At 44.5% G+C, this 24,678-nt stretch overlaps 1 protein-coding gene across 1 annotated transcript in view; it reads right to left on the bottom strand.

Moving 5' to 3' along the window:
- Positions 1-7,772: 7,772 nt before the first annotated feature.
- DLC1 (DLC1 Rho GTPase activating protein) overlaps positions 7,773-24,678 on the bottom strand; it is a 390,131-nt gene continuing 373,225 nt past the window's right edge. Inside the window, exons 8-18 of the mRNA XM_036250146.1 lie at positions 23,322-23,385; positions 19,883-21,306; positions 19,286-19,462; positions 16,261-16,420; positions 15,942-16,140; positions 14,173-14,386; positions 12,351-12,465; positions 11,605-11,823; positions 10,325-10,542; positions 9,425-9,598; positions 7,773-8,115 (exon numbers count right to left, since the gene is read on the bottom strand). Of these exons, the coding sequence (XP_036106039.1) occupies positions 7,995-8,115; positions 9,425-9,598; positions 10,325-10,542; positions 11,605-11,823; positions 12,351-12,465; positions 14,173-14,386; positions 15,942-16,140; positions 16,261-16,420; positions 19,286-19,462; positions 19,883-21,306; positions 23,322-23,385 (3,085 nt within the window). The 3' untranslated portion in view covers positions 7,773-7,994. The remainder of the gene's footprint in view (positions 8,116-9,424; positions 9,599-10,324; positions 10,543-11,604; positions 11,824-12,350; positions 12,466-14,172; positions 14,387-15,941; positions 16,141-16,260; positions 16,421-19,285; positions 19,463-19,882; positions 21,307-23,321; positions 23,386-24,678) is intronic.

The following is a 24,678-nucleotide window of genomic DNA, read 5'->3' as shown; positions in this document are numbered from 1 at the left end:
GGTAATGAACTGCTTTTCTCTTGCTGCTTTTAAGATTCTCTCTTTGTCTTGAACCTTTGGCATTTTGATGATGATATGTCTTGGTGTGGACCTCTTTGGGTTCATCTTGTATGGGACTCTCTGAGCTTCCTGGACTTGCATGTGTGTTTCCTTCACCAAGTTAGGGATGTTTTCTGTCATTATTGTTTCAAATAGGTGTTCAATTTCTTGTTCTCTCTCTTCTTCTTCTGGCACCCCCATGATGAGAATGTTGGCATGCCTGAAGTTGTTCCAGAGGCTCCTTACACTATCATTTTTTGGGCTTCTTTTTTCTTTTGGCTGTTCTGATTGGGTGTTTTTTGCTTCCTTATATTTCAAATCAATGGTTTGCTTCTTGGCTTTACCCACTCTACTATTGAACTATATAAATTATTCTTTATTTCAGTTAGTGCCTCCTTCATTTCTGACTGGTCCTTTTTTATGTTGATGATGTTCTCACTAAGTTCCTTGGAGGTCTCCTTAAGTTCCTTGAAGTTCTCATTAAGTTCCTTGAGCATTCTTATAACCGGTGTATTGAATCTGCATCTAATTGATTGCTTATCTCCATTTGTTTAGTTCTTTTCCTGGAGTTTTGTTCTTTTCTTTCATTTGGGACATGTTTCTTTGTCTCCTCATTTTGGCTGTTCCATGTTTGTTTCTATGTATTAGGTAGAATTGCTATGTCTCCTAGGCTTCAAAGGGTGGCCTATTGTTGTAGGTATCCTGTAGGATCTGGTGGCACAACCTCCCTGATCACTCTAGCTGGGCCCTCAAGGTGCACCTCTAGTGTGGACTGCACACCTTTCTGTTGTAATTGAGTCTTGATTTCTGTTGGCACGTCAACGGGAGGGATTTACTTAGGCTGATCAGCTGCAAGGTCTGGCTGTATCCAATGACCACTGGCCTCTGACTACCTTGAAGGATCAGCTGTGCAGGGCCCACCACACAGAGCAAGACTTACTTCAGCAGGGCTCTGCTACCCACTGAGTCCACTCATTGAGTGTGTCACTTGTGGAGGTGGTTGGGTGATGGTGTTTCAGTGTGGTCTGAAGGCGTCCACTGGGTGTGCTCATTCTGGGGCAAGGTCAGCCACTGCCTGTGTTCTACCCAGGACCACCTGGCATAAGATACAAAGTGATCTGCAGATGGCTGTTTCTTGTGCTGGGCTTGGAGGTGTCCAAGAAAATTCAAGCTATGAACCAAGGCTGGCTGCTTCTAGTGCCAGGCCTGGAGCCACTTAACAAGAGGTATGGGGTTTACTGAGACCAGATGCTGCTTGTTTGAGAGATTTTAGGAAACTCTGAAGCTGGATCCAAGACAGGCCAATACTATGGTGAAGCCTTTGGAAACAGCTTGGGTGGGCTCGGAAGTTGGGTGGGGCGGGGCCTCAAAGAAGCACCAGGGCGGGGCCAACAGTGTGAGCCAGGTTGCTGGAGTCCCAGATATGGCAGCTGTCTGCCGCCCCAGGGAAGGGCTCACCAAAGGAACATCAGCTTCCACTAGCAAGTCTGTCCAGGAGAAAGCTGCCCCTCCAGCTCTCGCCCCAACGCCAAATAACTCAGCTCTTCCCTGTATGTCTCTGGTGCCTTTGGCGCTGCCTCCTCAACGCTGGAGCCCAGAAGGAGGGAGTCCGATAAGTCCGTGCGCGGGCCCTTTAAGGAGCTGCCTGGGGCTCCAGCCGCCTCAGCCTCCCTGAGCCTCAGTTCCCGCTGGTTTTCCAGCCAGAAGTTATGGGGATTCTCTTCCTGGCCTGGAACCCTGAGCAGGGCGCCTGGGGTGGACAGGGACCCCTCAGTCCTCAGGGAGGACCTTCCCAGCCGAGGGAGCCTCCTGATTTTTATCCGCCACACTTGGGTGTGGGACCAGCCCGTCCCCTCCGCCCTCCTACCAGTCTGGATGTGGCTGCAGCTGTAACTCCGTAGTTGTAGGACTGCCATTCAGCTCGATGTCAGGCGGTTCTGAAGGATGGCTGTTCTGTAGTTTAGCTGTCATTTTGATGTGGTTGTGGGAGGAGGTGATACCGTGTTTACCTTCCTGCCATTTTGACCGGAAGTCCTACATCTTTCTAAACCGATGTGACAACCCACCCACCCTTGGGGTCCTTATTGCCATTGCAAGGTGCTCTTCAGCAGAAATCATCAGGTGACTGTGGGGAAGAATGCATATTATTTACAGTCCCTGGAGTGTACAGGCACCCCGGGGGCAGGTAGCAAGGTGGGGTGCAGGGAGAGAGCCTGGGGTCCTGCTTCTTTTAGAGTAGACATGGGTGCCTAGGGTTCCTGGGGCTCACTCTTTATTGGTGAATTTAAAACAGAAGAGTGCCCTGGCCGGTGCTCAGTGGTTAGAGCATTGGCCTGCAGTCCAGAGAGACCCAGGTTCGGTTCCCACTAAGGGCACGTACCTCGGTTGCAGTTTGTCCCCGGCCCTTGTTGGGTCATGCGGATGACAGCCACTTGATGTGTCCCTTTCACGTCGATGTTTCTCTCTCTCTTCCTCTCTCTCCCTCCTGTTCTATCTGAACAAAAAATGGAATAATGTCCTTAGGTGAGGATTAAAAAATAAATAATGAATCAATAAATAAAACAGAAGAGCAAGCACAATGTAGAGAAAAAAGCAAGTAGCCCAAATGAAAAGCAAGTAGCCCAAATAGTCAGTTATCAAATAAGGTCTCCAAACAATGGAGCCCGGAGGGAGAGGTGGCGGCTCTTCCTCTGGTCCTGAGGCTGGCGGTGTGTTCCTTCCACGGAGCCCTCCTTGAAGCAGCTGCCTCTGCAGTCGAAGCCTGAGCCAGGCTCGTGCGTTACAGAAAGAAAAGCCAACAGTCAGGGCGCATACCCCAGTTCCTCACGTGTTTGTGTGATAATGTTGTAAACATGTAACAGTGTAATCACAGTAGTGGGCTGTGGCATCCAGTTTGTGTAAGGGGCGCAATGCCATTTGCACCTCATAGTGGCCTAAAGACTCATGTCTCAGCAAGTATCCTGGTCATTAAGCAGCACGTGGCTTTAAATGTTTCTCCCCTCCATACCATGGAGCAATCTGAGACTGCAAGGTTGGGTGGGTTGCTATTACACCACGTCTAATTGTTCTGTGCTGCAAATGAGGAGAATCAGGTCCTGTTTCACAGGAAGGCCTAAGTGGAGTCTTTGTACATTTCAAATCATATGTTCAATTTGTAAGCAGAACTGTAAATTCTTTTGGCAACTAACCTGAAATAAAACTTTGACCTCATTTTTATCTTGACTTAATTTCTCCTTAAGTTTCTCAGCAATGGGATGGTAGAATGATTCAACTTCTCTGAGGCTTTGACTAATGTGGTTATTTTCCTATGGTTCTTCATTTTCCTAGAAATCCTTGATTCTGATGCCGAGCCACGTGGATTGGCTCTAATAGAGAAAGTTGCTTCCCAGTTAGGAAAAGGTCAGCAAAAGGACATGGTTTGAGGCAGCAGACCTAGGCTGGAATCTCAACTCCCTCTTCCAGCTCTGGCTATCTTCATTGTCACGACCGCTCTAAGCCATATCCACACCTTAGAATGAAGAGACTACCTGTTTCCTGGGGTACCTGTGAGGCTTAAATACATGTGTGTAAAATGGACAGGAGTGATAAAAGATCATGAATGTCGCTATAAAACCCCACACACCTCCATCGTCTGTCTTTCCCTGAACACACACACACACACACCAACTAGTGCTGTTGGAAAGCACCAATTTGGATTATCTTGTTTAAATTTTTTTTTTACTTTATTGATTTTAGAGAAGGGAGAGGGAGAGATAGAAACATTGATGAGAGAGAACATCGATTGGCTGCCTCCTCTGTCCCCCACTGGAGATTTGGCCCACAACCTGGGCCTGTGCCCTGACCAGGAATTGAACTGGCAACCTCTTGGTGCATGGGTCGATGCTCAACCAGTGAGCCACACTGGCTGGGCTTCCTGGTTTTTTGTTTTTTTTTTAATCTTTATTATTGAAAGTATTACAGATGTCCCTCCCTCACCACACTGTCCACGGGTTATGCATACAGGCATGAGCTCTTTGGTTTTTCTTTTCCCACCTCCACCCCCCTCCTGAAGTTAGTCCATCAGTCTGTTCTCTACTTCCTTGTCTTTGGATCTGTTTTGTTTGACAGCTTATCATATTTGTTATATTCCACAAATAAGTGAGGTCATGTGATACTTGTGTAAGCTTTTTTTTTTTTTTTTTTAGATTTTCCTTTTCAAAAATCTCCCATCTCCATCAATCCTGAGCAAAAAACAATCTTAAACAACCATTTAATTTTATTGGGATTTTCCAAGTAATTCCATCTAATTGGCAGGTGGGATGCTTTAACAATTACCTTGAATTTTAAGACCTTGGTAACCCATCCCCAGTGCAAAGAAACCTGCCCTAATATTCATGACATGGCATTATTATTTCTACTTTAGCATCTGGGAATGCAGGACAAGGCCAGTCTTGCTCATAGCAGCATCTTCGGCACTGAGCAGTGTCAGGTAAACAGTAGGTGTTGACTAAATGCTTTGCATAAGTAAACTCATGGTGCCACACTAGAACCATGTAAATCCACCTGGGTGCCCATGGGAGTGCTGCCTCCATCCCGATATCCTCATGAAGTCTATTAGTAACTCATGACTTCAGAACTGTTCAAACCACTGAAGCATTAAGTATTTCAGGCCGAAGACATTTTGGTTTTATACAGCCCTGAGGAAACCAGGTCTGAAGGCAGAGGCCAATTAAAAAGCCTTCAGTCTGGTGTGTCTTTTTAATTTAAAACAAATGTTTTTATTGTTTTTTAGAAAGAGAAGAAGGGAGAAATAGAAACATCGATATGAGAAACATTGATTAGCTGCCTCCTGCACTCCCCCTACCGGGGGTCAAGTCTGAAACCTGGGCATGTGCCCTGACCGGGAATCGAACCCAGACCTCAGTCCATGGGAGGATACTCGAGCCATTGAGCCAAACTGGCAGGACTGCTGTGCCTTTTTTTTGTTTTGTTTTATCCACACCGGAGGACATTTTTCCATTCTTTGTTCAGATAGGGCGGGAGAGAGAGAGAGGAAGAGAGAGAAACATCGATGTGAAAGGGACACATCGAGTGCCTGCCACCCGTAAGACCCAACCAGGGCTGGGGACAAACTGCAACCGAGGTACGTGCCCTTAGTGGGAACCGAACCCGGGTCTTTCTAGACTGCAGGCTGACCCTCTATCCGCTGAGCCAAACCGGTCAGGGCTGCTGTGCCTTTTTAAAAATTATAGTGAAGTTGGGTTTTTTCCCTTTTCTATGCCCAAAGTCAATCTGTCAACAATCAAACCTCTTTTAAGATCAGTAGTGCATTGTATCTGAGTTAAAATTCCATCACAAAGAAACTCAAATTCAGAATTAGTATCCCTCGCATCTATATACAGTATCTATGTATCTTTGCTAGTTTAAACTTTAAGATTCCACATGGTATAACAATTTCCAGTATCTTCAATCTCAAAATGGGCAGTGAGGAGCCAAAGTGAGGGCTTAAGACAGGTGGTGTCTTTGATTCTCTTCCTTTTCAAATAACAGAAGCTAATTCAATCGATCCCATTTAGCAAATAATCAATTTATTAGGTGCCTACAAGTACAAACACTGAAAGCTGCTGTCCGGGAGTATAAAGATGTGCAGAAGAGCCCTGCCCTCAAAGAGCGTACAATCTAGGCCATTAGTCACAATTAGTAAGTTGTGGCAATATCACTCTAGGTGACGTAAGCAGTTCTTGCAAATGTTCCCGTCCTTTGAAATCTCCTCTTGTCAAATATGGAAGAAATCCTTCAACAGGAAAGCCAAACAGTGGGAAAGAGACCTATTGTGGAATGAATCGGTGACCTTGGCTTTGTTTATAAACATCTTTCTGTCGCTGTTGCTTATTCTTGTAACTTTCTCAGCATCATTTCCTAACAAGCGTTCGGAGAGCATCTCCATGCTTCCCGAAGCTTCACCAGGGTTTCCTGTTGTTAGGGAGTGGCTCAGCTGCAGTTGGCCTTGGAATGATTTGCGGTAGGGTTTTCCCTTCGACAACTCCACGCTTTCACTTTGGTTGACGCTAGAATGATACACCTTGCAGTCTGTGGTTTTCGGGGGGGAGTGAGATGCAATGCAAAGGAGAGCAGGCCAGACTTTTCCCTTAAACATTTAATAGTGCACTTATCGATTATATTCTGTACAGATACAGAGCACATTATAAACCTCTTCTTTTATTTATTTTTTCTCTTAGACTGTATTCATGTAAAGTGTATTTACATTAGGAAAAAAAAAAAAAGCCTTGAGGTACAAAACCCAAAAGAATATCTGAGGTATAAATACAAGTATATTTTAAATAATAATCTTTATCATGCTTAATCTATGTTTGAAAGCACAGTGGACATGTGTACATGTGTCTTAATAGAATGGTATATACAACATACAATCTTACAAATCTGAAAGCCATTAAAATTGAATATACAAGAATATCTTCATGAAAAACACTGATATCCAAAATACTCAAATTTTAACACTCTAATCTGTCCCCGCCAATTCTTCAAAGAACCTTTGAAATAACACTGACAATGGTAACTAAATTATAAGAAAATAAAAATCCTTCTTACAACTCTCATTCATACATTATTCACTTTGATCCACACTAAATAAATTCACTAATACTGTTTCTTAAGTCAATCTTTACCATTACAGTAAAACCTGTATAAAGACCACCCTTCCAAAAAAAAAAAAATGTGCTGGTATTTTGCTTTTGTTTTTCACTATGATACTGATTTGCCATTACTACTAAAATATATTCCAAGGGCATCATTATAAAGAAAAAGAAAATGTAGGAAAAGCAAAAGCAATTAAAAGAAAAAGATCATAAAACTAGAAAACCTATCTGCTGTTAAGGGCAAATCCAATTAATAAACCTGTTCAGCTTTCAGTATGTTAATAACAATTTACAAACAACTTTTGTGGTTGGATTAAATTTACAGGGATTTTCTTGAGACCTACGTAGTTTCCTATGTTTGCATACATAGTGTGTCTTAAAGAGTTTCTGTGATAATCATGACAATGCAAAGAATTCGGACAAGTAAAATGTTTTGATGCTTGATTCCGGAGTAAATAATAGAGTACTCAGTTTTCCCATCTCAAGTTTTTAAGAAAAGCCAAAGCACTTTGGAACTAGTAAGGGGGAGTTTTCATCCCTCAACTAATCTATCCTGGTGAAAAACAACATCTTTATTTGCAATCAGCTCTAGAGACAAACTCTGTTTGAAATGGGTATCCGAGTACATTGACTACAATTACTTTTCAGGTACAGAAGAGGTTGATAGAGGATTCTGTTGAGTAACTCAGAAAAAAATTGGACAAGGGTAGACTTGTCCCTCAAAATGAAAGGGTCCCCTTTCTGGATGGATCCATGGGTAGTCAGCTATTTCAGGTTGAACTGAACCTGATGCATCAATATCCTTCTTGGAGGCATCTCAGTGTGCCAGACACTGCATCCCAACTTACACGTCTGTGCCATTCAACCAGCAACAAACAGACATACACACACTTCTCTGTGCAAACCTTTCCTTGCTCATCTCAGTGAGAAAACATGTCAAAGAGTACCAACTATTCCAGTGGATACACCAGTCCCTCAACACGCTGCCCATAAAATGACATAGGTACACATACACCAATATCATGAGAATGAAGCATCTTCATTATCTTCCGTAATGTATTTATAGTTTTGCTTCTCAGAAGCAATTTGCACAATAAATTTTTTTTTTTTTGCACAGTCATATATTCCAGTCAAGATCTACAACACAGACCTTAAACAAACAGGAAGCAGCTTTAAAATTGTATCAAATTGCTACAGTCAATTCCTATTCTCCAACTTGTAGTTTGTTTCAGGATTAGACGCAGAACCCGTTCTTCCAAGGACTGGCAAGGGTCCTGGGAACAGATGCCCGGATGGTGGACAGTTGCACGGCCTGAGCAATCACCTGGATTTGCTGTCTTTGCCTTCAGTGTTCTGATGACAGAAGGAGTCTCGAATCTTTACAACTTCAGCTGCACACAAATGTCCGAAAGATTTTGTGTACCACTCTGGCATGTGGCCCCTTGGACAGAAAGGAAAAGCAGATGAATTATTCAGGTTGGAAAGGCCTGAAACAAGCTGAAGGGAATTTCCAACACACTTCCCACTTCGTGGTCAGCAAGATGTATAAGTAGAGATCACTGCTACTGTTCCACGGCAGTGTCCTGGCACCTCCTCACACATTTGGAACTAAGCTTCTCATGAACACAGATGCTGAGTAAAACTGCCCAGGGGAGGCTCTGGCATATTTAATACAAAGAGAGCAAATGGATACTTGGAGAAGCACTGAGATATAAAGGTTTCAAAGGAGAATTTATCTAACATGAGAGCCACTTTTCAGAGGTTTTTTTTTTTGTGTGTCTGTAATGCTGCATTTCACTGAGTTTTTGATACTAATACACATTGATCTACAGCAAGAACTATAGGCCTGATTAATTACTAAACGAGTATGTCCCATTATTGAGACGCTTTTGACTATAAAATGAGAAATTTTTGCTTCCTTGTTCAAACTTGCATTTAAATTCATGGCAGCATTCGACCCAGTGATCCCACTTCTAGGAATATACCCTAAGAAGCCTGAAACACCAGTCAGAAAGAATATATGTACCCCCATGTTCATAGCAGCACTATTTACAGTAGCTAAGATCTGGAAACAGCCCAAGTGTTCATCAGTAGATGAGTGGATAAAAAAGCTGTAGTACATATACACAGTGGAGTACTATGCAGCAGTAAGAAAGAGAGATCTCTTATCCTTTGAGACGACATGGAGGGACCTAGAGGGTATTATCCTAAATGAAAGAAGCCAAGCAGAAAAAGACAAATACCACATGATCTCACTTATATACGGAATATAATGAACAAAATAGACCCAGAAACATACAAGTAGGGTACAGATTGACAAACTTCAGAAGAGGGAGGTGGGAGGGTGAGGGGAGAGGGAAGAGATAATCCAAAGAACTTATATGCATATATGTGTAACCAATGGACATAGACAACAATGCTGGGGAGTGGGGAGCAGGACCGGGAGGAGGGTATCAATGGGGGGAAAAGGAGCAACATCTGTAACAAAAATAAATTAATAAAATAAAAAATAAACTCATGGCAGAACCACCACACCCTCATGACCTTAGGGCCACATTTTCTAAAGTATCAAAATCAGGATGTGGTAGGTAGCCAAAGGCTAAGAAATATGAAGGTGTTACTTAATAACCACCACTCTTCAAGCAACCAGCCCACAACGTGTATTCATTTAAGCCATTCTTTGCATCAGTAGAAAGTCTCAATCTTCTTCGTGACCCTCACTATGTCAAAAAGTCAGAATCAGAACGTACCTTAAGTCAGCTCTGCACATGTAGGTGAGTTTGGATTTCCCTGACCCGCAGGGTTCTATCAGATACCTGGACAGGAGCACATTGGCCCTCACCCCCACCACGGGTGCCCGGTCGTGATCCACGGAAGTGAGTAAAAGGGCACAGGCCCCCTTGGGTAAATTAGTCCTCCATGTCCTACAGAGACAAAACCAGAGGGAAAAAATAAAATTTCCTGGAAGCCAAGCTGAAAATGGGGCCTCACTCTTAGAGACAGCTCAAGGACAGGATTGACAGCTGTGCTGTGACCCAGCCTCGTGTGGACGGCATCCTCCGACCTACTGTGCAAGGCTCCTTACTAACTCTGAACAGAGCAGTCTCCGGTGGGTGTATATGTTCACACAGTTCTTTCGAAGTGTCCGAAACTCATTTTTACATTTCACAACTGTATTAGAGCATGGACATCTAAATGAGGGTTGTTCTATTGGAAAAGTTCTGAACTAATGATGTGACACTTTCTCAAAGATTCTTGGAGTCCTCTTTCAATAATGTCTCCAAAGAATTACAAATTAGATGTAAACCAGCTTGAACCACAGCGCCCTTGGAACTCGAATGTTCTGTCCTGGCTTATGCACCCACTAGCTATTTCTAACAAGAACATCTATCCCGAAAGGGGCAGGAATCTGTTTGCAGTAAGCATATTCAACTGAATGTGTCTCTCTTTCTGAGCTCAATTCCGAAAGCGTCCAAACCATTTCAGGGATGAACACACTACTGGAATAAAAGTAGATATATTTTTCATATTTGCAAGGGTTCGACACTTTATGGAGGCAAACATTCTATTTTAAGTAATTTTACCATCTTTTAATACTCAGTGACATACAGGCTCATCCTTGCCACAACAACCAATTTGGAAGCTCTCACCTCAAAACAACGTAGTCCCGAGCAGGATGGGGTGCCATGCTGTTCTGAACATACTGGTAAATTTCAGTTTGACTGTCCAGGATTTCAATCACTTTTGAGTCCAACAGATCTACATCCCAGAGGTGCTGCTCTTTAAGTAGGCGCTTTAAGATTTCCTCGGGCATAGCAGGGACTTCGATGGTTGACCTCCAAAGCCTCAGAGGGGGTCCTTCACTCACCTGAAGAGAGGATGCATTTTTCAGTGCTAAGACAATTCACAAACACCTAGACTTTGAAGGCAAATTGCTAGCTGGGTAAATGATCATCTGTTTAGAAGCTAATGATGATCTGTGACTTTAAATTTTTTTTTTTAATTCTCATCTGAGAATATTTTTGCATTCATCCTCAGATAGAGTGGGAGGGAGAGAGGGAGGAACAGAGAGAGAGAGAGAAACATCAAGTGGTTGCCACCCACACAACCCCAACTGGGGCCAGGGGCAAACTGCAACTGGGGTACATGCCCTTGGCGGGAACTGAACCCGGGACTCTCTGGGCCAACGCTCTAACTGCTGAGCCAAACTGGCCAGGGCTATCTGTGGCTTTAACAGGCTGCCATCCCGGAGTACATTCAAGGGTTAGGCCAGAAAGTGAACAGAACTGCTGGTGTCACTTCAGGTCAAAATTGTTGCATCTGTTTTCCTGGGACCTATATTAGGGTCAGTACAAGCAAGTAGGATCCTTTATTTGCATCCCAAAGCCTGCATGGCCATGCAGACTGCTCTCATGGTTTATTTCTTTTCAAGGTGGCGGAGACAGTGTCAACAAACTCCTGCGATGGGCCTATCCTGCTGCGCCACACACAACATGTGTCTGCCCTCACAGGCTTTCAGTGCCAACAAGTCAATTTCTCCCCTAAGCGCTCCCTGCTCTTTAAAGGGCCAAGAGCAGAGTGGAGTGTGCAAGGGGATTCTGACCAAATTACAGAAAAGTCAAAGCAGGCTCTAGAAGGCCCTAGAGCCAACACCACTGGTAAAACATTCCAGGGAACTCTAGTGTGATTCTGTGGAAGAAGGATGGCATTAGCTGTTTTGATTCCTCTGGTGAGTGTTAGATGAGTATTCCTCACTGGGCTGGTGTCCAATCTTACCCGGGGAACCTGAGGCACCGGGCTGCCCAGCTCTGTAAGACAGGGAATGGGTGCCGGATCCCCACAGAGAGCTGGCTAAACAGGGTCTCATCTCCGATGAACCCAAGTCCTGACCCCTGGAACTCAACGGCCCAACAACAGGGAGATGACCTACCTTCTTATAGGACAGCTCGGCCTGCTCAGACGTTGAGTAGCTGACCCAACCTTTAAACTTCTCTTTGACCTCTTTAAACAGGCTATCAACGCAGTCTCGAAGGAAGTGTTGGTAGTCAGCTGACTCGTCATTACAAAGGCGTCCCAACGCTTCTAGAGTGAGGGGCTTCAGTTCTTGCTCAGTATAGGAATTGCGACATCGGCTCATTTCCTCCGGAACCTGTGAGGGACACAAGAGACCAAAAGGAGGTTGGTCTGCCTGTGTGCATTCTTGTTGCCCATTGATGGAAGTGTCAAGACAGAAACAATGGGCTGGATCCTCAAGGTGGTGCAGGCAGTCCAATCCCTGTTTAAAAATAGGTGGAGGATGTCCCTGCCCACCTCACAGGGTATCAGGAGGATGTGAACAATCTTCATAAAAAGGTATCTAAACAGCTTATTGTTGTGTGAGGTATATGAAGTCACAGTAGCAGGGTAAGTGACTAAAATAGAGCTTACGTTGATGAATACATGTGTCTCAGATACAGAATTTATTTCAGATAATTTGTTGCTTTTTTAAGGGGTATGTATGGAAGTAGGCAATTTCATTGAACATACTAACTCTAATGAGCTTATACTTTGTAATATATATAATAATCTCCAACTCGGGAAATGATCAAGTAAGATATGAACAAGTAATGCACCTAAGATTTTGTTTCTATTCGCATTACTCTTTTAACAAAAAAACAAAATTTCCCAGTTCCTTACCTGGAAAAGCTTCTTGCACTCAGCAATCATATGGGCCAGCCCTTGAGTGGCAGCGAGGTTTTCATTCAAATCTTTCTGATCTGGTTTGCCCAAACTTTGTTTCCTTTGCATTACCCTAGGCAGAAGAAATAGGAGGGGAAAGATTCAAATATTTATGTTTTGAAATCAATGTAAGAGGAATAAACTGTCTCACTGGAGCCTCTTTGTCATTAAAGGTTCAAGAGAGCTTTACTTTAGTCACTAGCATTTTTCAATTCTATCAACACCACCCAAAAAAACAAGAAAGGCTGTTTTCAATGAAATCCAGGCTATTTAAAGCCATCACATTAAGTAGGTGCCTGTTTAAATAGAGAAGCTTGTAAGGTCTATATATGTGTGCTGGGGAGGAAGAAAGGCAGCTAAGAGGGAGGTGTGGGTGGGAGGCGCTGGACACTGGGGTAAATAGTGTCACTATTCTTCCCAGTTTAAATAAACAGGACCCCTCCCAAAGGTGAGCGGAAAATCTATTATTTCCTAAAGGGTTTCCCTTAATCTAATCTGATCTCTTGCCTGCTCATCTCTGTTCTCTATCCAATTAAAGTTGGACCGGTCAGAACCAGTTCAAGAATATTTAGGCACTGCAAGGCTTTCAGAAGCAAAGCTACTTTTGAACTGGCACAATGAGGTCCCAGGTTCTAGCTAGGAAAGATTTGTCAAGTTCCTCCAGAGTTGAAGAAACAGGATCAGCTGATGGATCTGGCACGTGGGGCTAGTTCAGTTAGCGACTCTTTTCTCACAGTCGCTACTGTGAGGCGTATGGAGAAACAGTCAGGTAAGTCGGAAGCTCTGCCATTTCTTCCTTTCAGACACAGGCCAGCTACTTAATCAGCTGCAGTCCCACTTTGCTCTTATGTAAAATAGATACCAACATTACTGTCACCCCCTGACTGTGATGGGGATTAAATGAGAATTTAATGAATGTCAAGGGTGCAGTCCTGGGGCTGGGACAGAATAAGGGCTGAACAAACTTCGACCTTTGTCATTTTCCAGGTTCTCTGACTTCTACAAGTATTCCTGTACACACCTAAGGAGAAACTGCAAACCTGGCTTGGACCAGGTCCTGACTTTGAGACACAAACCTCAACCTTAGTTCTTTTATTATTTTTACTTTTTTATCCTCACCCGAGGACATTTTTTCGATATTTCGTTCAGATAGAGTAGGAGGGGGAGAGAGAAACATCGATGTGAAAGGGGCACATCAGTGGTTGCCACCCGCACGACCAACCAGGGCCGGGGACAAACTGCAACCAAGATACGTGCCCTTAGTGGGAACCGAACCCGGGTCTCTCTGGACGGCAGGCCGACGCTCTAACCGCTGAGCCAAACCGGCCAGGGCATCCTCAGTTGTTTTAGACCCGGCTCCTTCCTTTCCATTGCCCGCACAGGCCAGGAGCTGGGCTTTACTGGCCACGCAGAAGCCAAGGCTGCAGGGCTCTCATCCCCACCCAGTTGTTTAGGTCGGGGCATCGGTGTGCCTCTGCTGGCAGGATGACGACCATGGTACAGAGGGCCCTGGGGAGCAGGGGGTGCACACCTCCCATCGAAGCATGAATCCTAATCTCCCCAGAACCAGACTGTCCAGGAAGCCACGCCCCAGGGCTATGAAGGAAGGACGGAGGGAGGAAGGCAGGAGAGGCACGTGGGCTGTGAAGAAGGTCCGACTCCTTCTGCTTGACTAGGTAAGAATCTCGCGAGAACACTGGACGCCGCGGCGGGAAAGGGCGGGGAAAGGCGGGGCGCCGGTCCGAAGACAGCGCATGCGCGTGCACACCTGGGCGCGTACCTCGGGGAGGAGTTCTCCCTCTTCAGGGTGTTGAGGTGGAAGAGCGAAGGCGCCAAGCACACGGCCAGGTTGGTGGGAGTCATCTGGTTTTCCTTCACAGCTGCTGTGACATCACTCAAGAAATAAAGGAGCGTCTGTAGCACCTCTCGGTTCTCATCGGGCAGGAGCATAATGGCGGCCTTGATCGCCTGGAGGCGCTGGTCCTTGGGCACATCTGCACAACACCAGCATTTTCCCCATCAGCTCAGTGATTTTCCATGTACATCGCAAGGAAACGTCCCAAAGCAAACACATCAGCATCAAAGACCTCAGCCCAGTCCTGAACAAGCACTTGCAGAAAGTGTACTCGAGGTTAATATGGAAGAAATTAGGGCTGCACCAGCGTCACCACCCTCAAGTATTTCCTGCCGGTGGAGGAGGTAAAATATTTTCAACACCCACAATGCCAATAGACTCCTAAATCCACCTCCGAGTTCAACTCCAGACGAGGCCTGTTTGTTTAGTTTACAGAACACTTTTTCTTTTCCAAGTACTTTTTAGAAATCCCTAATTTACCCTTCTCAATTACTGAAAATACTCTACACTTATGCTGTTGTTCAGTAATGAAAAATCTTATCTAAGATATAGAGAAGAGGGTAAGAAGATTTCTTCATCTTTCCAACAAAAATGTTCAGTATCTCTGGGGATTTTCGTAATTTTAACTGATCTGCTCATTTCTGAAATGGGAAAAGGAAGCTTCTCAAAAACTAGTCCATTTAAATGACAGACATATGCAATTTGTCTAGTAATTTCTTTTAAGTTTTAGAAAGCCTACTGAGAGGCTATTATAAAAATACATGCTTGAAAAACTAGACCCATAAACTAATACACACGCAGAAAATGTTGAACCCAACCTTGAGATCTCCTTTTCCAGGCAAATCTTTCTTTTAAAAAGGCATGTGGTGGAAAAATCAAGTCACTCAAAGGCAGCGCTATAGGACAAACTGATTAAACAGCTCCATGGTTACAGTACATAACAAATACCTTGGTGGGGAAAATGTGACCTGTGTTTTTATAAAATCTGAAAGGATGAAACAAATAATGAAATAATCCAGACCAGTTCCATTTCTCATAAAATAAAGTCCAATGCGCCAGCTAAAGACGATTTGAGCACTAAGAGAAGCTGCTTTCAAATTACATTGCTGTAATACTATACTGAGCCAAGAAAAACACACGGCTGTAAAAGCTATAATCCTGATCTTGATCATTAATTTAGATAACTGTTTGCTTTAAGCTTTACTTAAAAGTGAGAAGGGCATGGGTATTGTTTTTCCAAGTATTTCTGGCAGAAGCTGAGAAGAATAACAGAAAAAGATTATTTATTCATTGAACATCAAGATAAAGCACACAGACACCTGTGAAATTTTAAACATAACAGGTCCTGCTGGAGAGATGTGAAACAATTGAAATTTCCATAGACAAGGTGGAGAGAGAGAGATCTTGGTTCCTGCCCTTTTAAGCTTCTTAGATAACCTTGTTCTAGAAACTAATGAAAAATTGAGCTTCAGGATCAGAATGTAAAAATGTACAATTGCTTGTAATTAGAGAATGATGACAAGGGAAATTTTTGCATTCCATAGGTACACAGAAACAAGGAGGCAAAGAAGAAATTGATGACATGTGTTTCCAAGAGGCCATCAGATGGGTCCAAAAGAATGACATCAAAGGAAGCTAGAGGTTGGTCCTGTTTCTTCCTGATTCCAACAGGGTTAAGATCAAAGGACACTTACACTGGTAGATCTGTAGGAAGGTTTCCGAGAGTTTGTTCGTCATTAGTGGCTCAGGAAGGTCTCGAAAATACTGCTTCAACATGTCTGCCACGTCATAAGCAGACTGCCCCTCATAGTTGACACAATCCATGGCACTTTCATTCATCTGGCGCAGGGCCTGAATCCGGGATTTGACACCTGATTTTCTGAAGAGCCCAACCTGTTGGAAGAAAAACATTAAGAGTCAAGATGAAAGCAATAACTTCACTACAGAACTAGAAAAAGAAGCATGCTCCTGAACTCCCATGATTAAGTGGGACCAGTAGGCAGCAGCTCTCACCTGATCCAAACAATGGTTGCGGAGGTAGCGCATGGCCTGCTGAATGCTCTGGGGCAGGGGCTGTCCTGTGCGCTGCACGTTGACTGTCAGAGGGACTCCAAACACATTCCGATCCTTGTAGTCTGGAACCTTGATCCTTTTCATGAACTTGGGCACAGCCCTATTTAAAGAACATTAGTGGGGAGATGATAAGTTCACTGGTCTGTCTACTCTTGTCCATCTCCACAGAAAAGCCCTGTGGGCCCTAGATCTGTGCTATTAAGGTGGCTGTTTAAATTTAAATTACATAAAATTAGAAGTGCTAGCCACATGTCAAGCACTCACTGGCCATTTGTGGCCAGTAGCTACCATATTGGACTGTGCAAACTGAGAACATTGCTGCCATCCCAGACAGTCCCATTGGACAGTGCTGTTAACAGATCTTCCAAGAGTTGGGGCTGTGAGGCCAGTCCAATCTCCGCTGGGGATTCTCCTTCCACTGTTAACTCCGAGAATCAGGTCTATATTCTTAAGGGAACTGATGGGCTTCCTTACAAAATGGCGGCACAGAAGCAGAAAAAAAACAGGAAGAAACAGAAGCAGAAAACAATGTGTAAGACCCTAATTAATTAGGTGCCTCGTGGCAGAGTTTGAAAAACAAGTTTCTCTTTGTCATGAAAGCCCGACAAGAATCACTTGTAAGTTCTTGATGAGAACAAGTGTTTAGGGTAAAAAGTGTCAGGCAAGGTTGGAAGACAAAACAGCAAATACATGATGTGGGTCAAACACAGGAGCAGCCAACTCGAGATCCACAGTGGGGACCAAGCTAACGACCTGAGGTCAAATAAATTCTCCAGCCGAGGAGCCCGGAGAATATAACATCTTCAGGTGTCTAAAGGAAGATGGAAAAGAACAAGGAGGGTTTTGTAGCCTAGCCCCTGCTCCCTGGAGAGCAGAAACGAGGTCCAGCCCCAGCAGTATATGCAACAGCAGGAAACCAATGTCATGTATTTAATGCTGTCAAGCTCTACAAACGACCTCTGTGAATGAGACAAGAAAGGGCCAGGACTAACAGGAAAAGAATTTTGTGTAGAATTTCTCCCTAGCCCGTAGATCCCACAATGAGAGGCTTTTACATTTGGTTTTGACTCACTGGAAAAACTGACCAGAACTCAAGAAGTATTATGGACTTTCAGATTCTTGAGGGTTTGGTGGGAAGGGGGTGGACAACTCAGAAACGAGAATGTAAAATATGCAGTTTTAAATAGCCAGCAGGGAAATACGACTCTCGGCACAACAGAACATGGCAGGAGACAGAACGCCTTGACTTCTGAGTGCTTACCAACAGCCACGACATGGTACTGTTTATAACTTTAGGAAAGGTAAAACTAAAACACAGGGCCAAATTTGTATTTCCATACAGTTAAGTATACGGTATCACGGCTATAAGTGTGCATAATACTCGCTTTGTCGGGGGAGCAAAGCCCAGCAGCGGAATGTGCAAAGAACACATTACGATCTCCACCGAGAATCTGAAGCATGTGGGGATAGACCGGTCAATACTTATTTCTGTCATTCAGAACAAACAACTTCTGTATTTAGCAAGGCTCACATAATAACAGCTTTTGAACAGGAGGTGCTTTGATGCTGAAGTTAAACTCACTACACGTCCTGAGGAGAGGGGCAGCCCAGTTACGCTGCTCCGCGGACTCTCCGGCTACTCCGGCTTGCTGTTAGAGTCTACAAATGTATGGGCCGCTTCTCTGTTTTTAGCAGAAACAGTAACTGGGCAATTGGATAATAAACACACAGATTAGTGGAAAGACTTAAGGACACCCAGCTGACATTGTGGAATGTGCTGGGATTGGAATGTCAATCTAGAGACATTCTGTTTTGCGGACAGTAAAAAGAGTAAGATATGCAACACAATAGGTCATATCCATGATCCATCCAGCCCAACAGTTATACACACCAAGGGGTTATATTTTCATAAGTAATTATGGACAGTTCATCGGTTAAATCTTATCCTCATGTATATTTCCCTCTACAACATCTTAGAGTAGTGAATTCCTTATTTTATTAATCACTACATAAGAGTCTGTTGGAAAAAACATAACCTAAAGTCTTTAGCACAGGTAGATTTTTGAGTGATGCTATAAACGGTCACATCAAAAATGCTTTCTAAAAACATACACCAGTGTTATAAAGCCAAGTACTGTACATCAAGCATTTTAAAGTCAATCTCATAACACCTTGTCATCTAAACTACATTCTTCCTTCCTTCTTTCCAAAATATGATCTGATACTGCACCTATATTTACCTGTGGTGGGCTACTTCTACCTCTGGGAAGGAGGCGCCTGCACAATTCCATGAAAGAGTGATGCATTCTCACCCCATCAGCTGGCAATTCCCTAAAGCTTAAATAGCATCAAATGTGGCCGCAACAAGGCAGAGAGTGATTGTTTTAGAATGGTCAGCTAAAGATATTAAAAGGATAGAACTGCCCTGGCCAGTTTGGCTCAGCAGTTAGAGTGTCGGTCTGCAGGCTGAAAGGTTAGAGATTCAATTCCTGGTCAGGGGCATGTTCCTGAGTCACAGGTTCGATCCCTGGCCCTGGTTGGGATGGTGTGGAGGCAACCAATTGATGTGTCTATCTCTGTCTGTCTTTCTCTCCCCCTCCTTCCCTTCCACTCTATCTAAAAATCAACAGAAAAAATATCCTAGGGTAAGCCCTGGCCGGTTTGCTGGCCGGTTTGAGCATCGGCCCGTGGACCAAAGAGTATCGCGTTTGAGTCTGGTCAAGGGCACATACCTCGGTTGTGGTTCAGTCCCCAGCCCCTGGTCAGGGTCAGGGATGTGTGGGAGGCAACCAATTGACTGGTGTCTCTCCTTCCCTCCCACTCGCTCTGAAGATGAATGGAAAAACATCCTCTGGTGAGTACTAACAACAAAAGTGTAGAACTGCCATATACTCAGTGCTGGGACAGCCTCAGGAACTGACTGAAACATTTCCAGTTACAGCTCACGGAGCAGTTAAACTCTTACCAGCTGAAACCATGCTTGTTAGAAGGTGTGTATTTCTCCAGCAGGGCGGTTAGCTTCAGGAGCGAGTACTTCTGCAGCAGGTTCATCTGGGCCACAGACTGGCAGTTAATCTGCAGCGACACAGAGTTTAAACTCGGCCGATGCGAGCTCTGGAAACTGTGCCACCTCAGCCTGTGCCTGCGAGAGAAGAGCAGGGAAGTCAGGGAGTCCAGGCCTCTCCACGGGCAGACACCGGACCAGCCGTGGGCTGCTCACTGGCAGCATATCTCAGGAACTGACAAGACTCAACTTCGAAAATAACATAAAATCTACCATCTTAACCATTTTAAGTGTACAGCTCAGGGGCGTTAAGTACACTCACACTGCTGCACAACCGTCACCACCATCCATCCACAGATCTTACTTCATCTCCCCAGACTGAAAAGCCCCATCCCATTGAACAATAGCCATTCTTTGGCACATTAGGATCTCTTTCTTAGGCACTTCCGTGACTATGAATACCAGACTTCAGTGATCCCGCCTCCCCTACACAATGAGCAGAAGCAGCTCCTTTCTGACTCCCCCTCCCCAATCGAGGCAGGGAACAAAAGCTCTTACCTATTGGACCTTGTCAGGGATGCACCAACCCCAGAATCCCTCCTCTCTGGGATGTCGGAGGGCTCTTCGGGTTCATTCAGCGAGTTGCCTGTGCTGTCCAGGTCACTGGGTGTGGCTCGGTCATTGTCCACATCCAGGTGTATCTGTTTGGGAGAGGACGGGCACGGAGAGACTGAGTCCAGGGCTGAGTCCGAGTCTCCCTCATCTGAGAACTTCTCTGACCACTGGTTGACTATCCTCTGCATCCCATTCACGTGGTAGAGGATGTCATCCAGCTCAGGGAAGATGTCCTCGTTCTCCAGGTCAGCCAGGTCACCTGAGCTGGAATAGAGAATGGAGCCCGGCACATTGTCATAGATACTCATGCGGCTGCTCATAGAACTGGAGGAATTGCGTCTCTTCAGCTCCTTGGGGCTGTCGCTGTTTTCCCTCCTTAGGCTGATGTGGCCAGGTCCATGGAAGCTTCCAGTCCTCCAGTTCACAGAGCTGCTATTCCCTGAGGGAGAGAAACTGCCATTGGAGAGGGCCTTGGGGAAAGTGCCCGGCTTGTGATCTTCTGGGATGTAGAACACTGTGTCCTCTGGGTAGCTCTCCCGGTTCCTGAAGTTCTGCTCCACAACGTTGTTGAATGTCGACTGACTGAAGGGGTCAAAGCCCTCTAAGTACATGCCCACCCGCTTGTTGCAGGCGCTGAGGCTCCGGGTCCTGGTGACAGGGCTGGGCGTGCTGACGGCGCTGCTGGTCTCAGACTGGCTGCTGCTGCTGCTGGTCTGCGTGGAGTTGGAAACGCTCCTCTTTCGTACCATGGGGACGTTAATGTGGTTGCCGTTGAGGGCGGAGATCTCCACGCAGTTCAGCTGCTTTAGCTTCTCCTCGTCCATCCCCTCCTGCAGAATGGGCCCGCTGATGATCAGCCCCAGCTTGGAGGGCGCCCTGTGCTTGCCATGGTGGGAGCCCTTGAGCTTCAAGCTCTCCATGCGTTTCAGCAGACTGCGCGTCTTGGACTTGGTGTTTTTCTCGTGGCCTTTCATGCTGAAGCTGAAACCGGACAGTTCCTTGGGAGAGGGCAGGCTGCAGAAAGAGTCGTCATTGCCTACAAAGTTGCCAGAGGAGGAGCAGACGCTAAGGACGGAGTTAGTCCGGGGTGTCGCGGGGTCCCTGCTGTGGGGCGCATGGGTGGGGAGGCTGCTGGTGCTGCTGAGGCTGCGGACAGAAGCCACCTCCTGACGCTCGCTGAAGTCTGTCAGCATGCTTTCATGGCTCGGGGCATTCTTCAGGTGGGGATCCTCTGGGGACCCAGGCACTGGGTCCTGCTTTGGAGAAAAGACATCAAACTCTTCAAGCCGGGACCACCTCTTGCTGTCCCTCTGGAAAGTCCACTTGCCACTTATTGCACAAGGCTCATCCTCGTCTGAATCCTCACTCTGAAAAGACAGAATAAAGCCATTTATCCCCGGAACAGGCGATCAGCAGGGAGCAGGGTGTGCTGAAGTCCAGGGTCCAGGTGACTGCTTATAACACACCATCAGGGCCGACCCCCAGCCTTATATCTCTATTTTACATCTATACACGTAAAGAATGTAACAGGAAATAGCCTGACCAAGTATTTGAAGGGAAATAAGAGTTATTTTATGGAAACTCTGGGATCTATAGGCTGTTCTTTCATTGCTCACAGAGGAAACCTCTGAGATCTGTGGAAATTCCAGGCATGCAAAATATTTTGAACTGGAGTCAGCAGCTGGTAGGACACCCTCTGCTCTGCCTCCAATTTTGCTGTCTGTTGATAGTGTGTTTATATCCCCTTTTGCAATTAAAAAGGTAGTTTCCAAACACTAAGAAGAGTGGTAACTGAAGCCTTTAGCCACCCTAAAAGTTCCCATGCTCTCCTAATAGACCAGCAGAGACACCAAGCAAAGTAAGCCATTACATACTCTTTACTCTCTTACCTGTTCTTTTCCATTCCCTCCCCCACCAGACACCGGGTCTACAGCTAATGCCACAAGTGTCCTGTGAAGTTTCAACCTCAGACTGACTGCAGGCTATTTAACAGGGCTTCACAAATACCCAGTCCTGACAGTAGGTAACATTCACAAATGCTAAGTAACATCTTTGCTGATTATGCTTGATTTATGGGCAGGACTCAGGGTTATGCTGTAACATAAGCTATTGCATCTGAGCCTTTCAGGAGAAATGTCAAAAGACGTGCATGATTCAGTATGCTGCATACCTCTCCCTCTGGTGTGGGAAATATGGCCCATTTTCACAGGACAGCGAGTGAAGAGCATTAAACGCTGAGTTGTAGCCTCTTCTCCACGGCTCAGTGGGCATTGAGGTTCCAGTTCATTTGTTTAAAAGGTTTAACTTCCCTAAGAAGGCAACTTGTTGCAGGCCAGGGACTCCAGGATAATTAAAATGTGTGCTCTGAACAGTCAGAAGTATGTTCTTTGACCAAACGTATTCCTGTTTACTCTAATTTGTGACACTCACTCCCAATACTACACCCACCACTTCTCCTAAGCTCATAAAAGGTCCTCACATTTCAGACCTAGAAGAAAATACCATCTGACTCAGTTATGTGTCACCATTTGACTAGAATGTGTGGGATTTCCTGCCCTCCCTTCTCTCCCAATTCCTTTCCTCCCTCCAAAACTCATCATTCTTCAGTATTCACAATCCAGCCTTCACGCAAATCTCTGCAGCTCTGAAACATACTTACTGTTATATATGGGAACAGCTGTAATTCTGTAGGGAGCAATGCAAAGTCTACCACCTTGCCTTCAGCCCCATCCCTTTAATATGGAGGAGGCATTGAGTTAATGAGGCAAATGGATGATTTGTTCAGATCAAAAACAAGAAGAAAACTTACAGATACAGAGAAGAGACTGGTCGTTGCCAGAGATGGGGGGTGGGCGTGGGGCAAAATGGGTAAAGGGGGTAAAAAGCTACAAACTTCCAGTTATAAGTCATTCCTGGGGATGAAATGTTCAGCAAGGTGACCATAGTTAATAATACTATGTTGCATATTTGAAAGTAGCTAAGAGAGTAGATCTTAAAGTTCTTATCACAAGAAAAAAAACTTGCAACTATGTGTGGTGACAGATGTTAGCTAAACTTATTATGGGGATCATTCTGTAATATATCCAAATATGCAATTATTATATTGTGCACCAGGAATTGATAATATAGTGGTATATGTCAATTACATCTCAATTAAAAAATACAGCAGGAAAAACAATTTATTGTCTGGCTATAGCTTATATGTCTCAATTATATAATGCTACACAGTCTTTGGTACACTAGACTGATTTATAACATTAAAAATGTCGATGATTTAGAGAAGGAAGGAAAAGTTTGAAAACAAAACCTATTACAAAACACACCAATCAAGTCTCTCGTCTCCCCCTTTCCTCCCATCCTATTACACATTTTATATACTCACTCTCTTCCGATGAGGACTAATTTCCAGTTTCATCACCGCACATTTGTTTAAAGTGTTTAGACGCCTACAGAGCAAAGACATAATATTAGCAAAAATTGGACACCTCTGATGGGCGGAGCAATATTTTTTTCCCAAATAGTTGACATGTTTAATGAGTTTCTTTGAATTCATTAATATTTCTAATTTAAAAGAGAAATAGAAACTTCTCTTTTAAAAGTGAGTAGCTTAAAAATACCTCTAAATGTAAGCTTTTCCATTTAAATTTTATTTTACTATTATATAATAAAATGGCACATGCTGTGTAAGGTAGTCAGGTGCTTCTTATTCTTCGTGGAACAAACAATTCTCAGTGACCCTCGCTTGAGCTGTGAGCTGGCTCCACACTGTGCCAAGAAGTAAATGCCAGTGAGGTCTCCTTTCATAGAAACAGTCACAGCAACAAGGACCCAAGCAGAGTTGTTGGTAAAATAAACACGATGTTCTATCTCGAGTCAAAATTCACACATAAAAATAAGACAATTTTACTCATCTCCAACCAATAATAGGCAGCCTGTTTAAAAATTTAGTGAGTTCTAATCCAGAAAGGAAAATTGAGGCCTTTTAAATACCCGATTCTTTTTACACCAGAATAGTTTTGGTATCGTTACAGCAACAGTGTAAATGACTATTAAAAAATTTGTATATGCCCTGGCCAGTTTGGCTCAGCGGTTAGAGCGTCGGCCTGCGGTCTGGAGAGACCCGGGTTCGGTTCCCGCTAAGGGCACGTACTTCGGTTACAGTTTGTCCCCGGCCCTGGTTGGTCGTGCGGGTGGCAGCCACTCGATGTGTCCCTTCACGTCGATGTTTCTCTCTCTCTCTCCCTCCCACTCTATCTGTACAAAAAGTGGAAAAATGTCCTCGGGTGAGGATAAAAAAAAAAATTTGTATACGGAAGCTTCAAGGAGCAAAATCTTACAGAATTCAAAAATAAGCACTTGGATCAGATTCTTTTTCGGAACCGGAGTCATATTGTAACTCCTATTTTTTATTTCACCGCTGCCAAACAGTAATGCTAATTAAACTTATAACTTAGTTTCATTGAAAATGAAATAGTTAAAGTGTGAAGGAGAGACAGTCCACCCCAGTTCTTTCTAACATCTTCCAGGTAACCACCAGCTAGTCCTCCTCAAATGAACCCTGAATGTCTTTGCGGGTTTGCACCCTCCGTCTTCCAATTTTTCCAACTGCAATTCTTCCATTTTCATAGGATAAGAGCATTTAACTCACACAAATTCAAACTGACCACGAGACCTCTTCAAGGCTTTACATGTCTAATCCTGCTCTTGCAACTTGTCTAACGATTTTGACATGCAGGAGG

The sequence above is a fragment of the Molossus molossus genome, unplaced genomic scaffold, assembly GCF_014108415.1.
Source record: "Molossus molossus isolate mMolMol1 unplaced genomic scaffold, mMolMol1.p scaffold_m16_p_9, whole genome shotgun sequence".
Classification (NCBI taxonomy): domain Eukaryota; kingdom Metazoa; phylum Chordata; class Mammalia; order Chiroptera; family Molossidae; genus Molossus; species Molossus molossus.
Note: the sequence above shows the minus strand (reverse complement) of the source record. Positions and strands in the feature narration are given on the sequence as shown.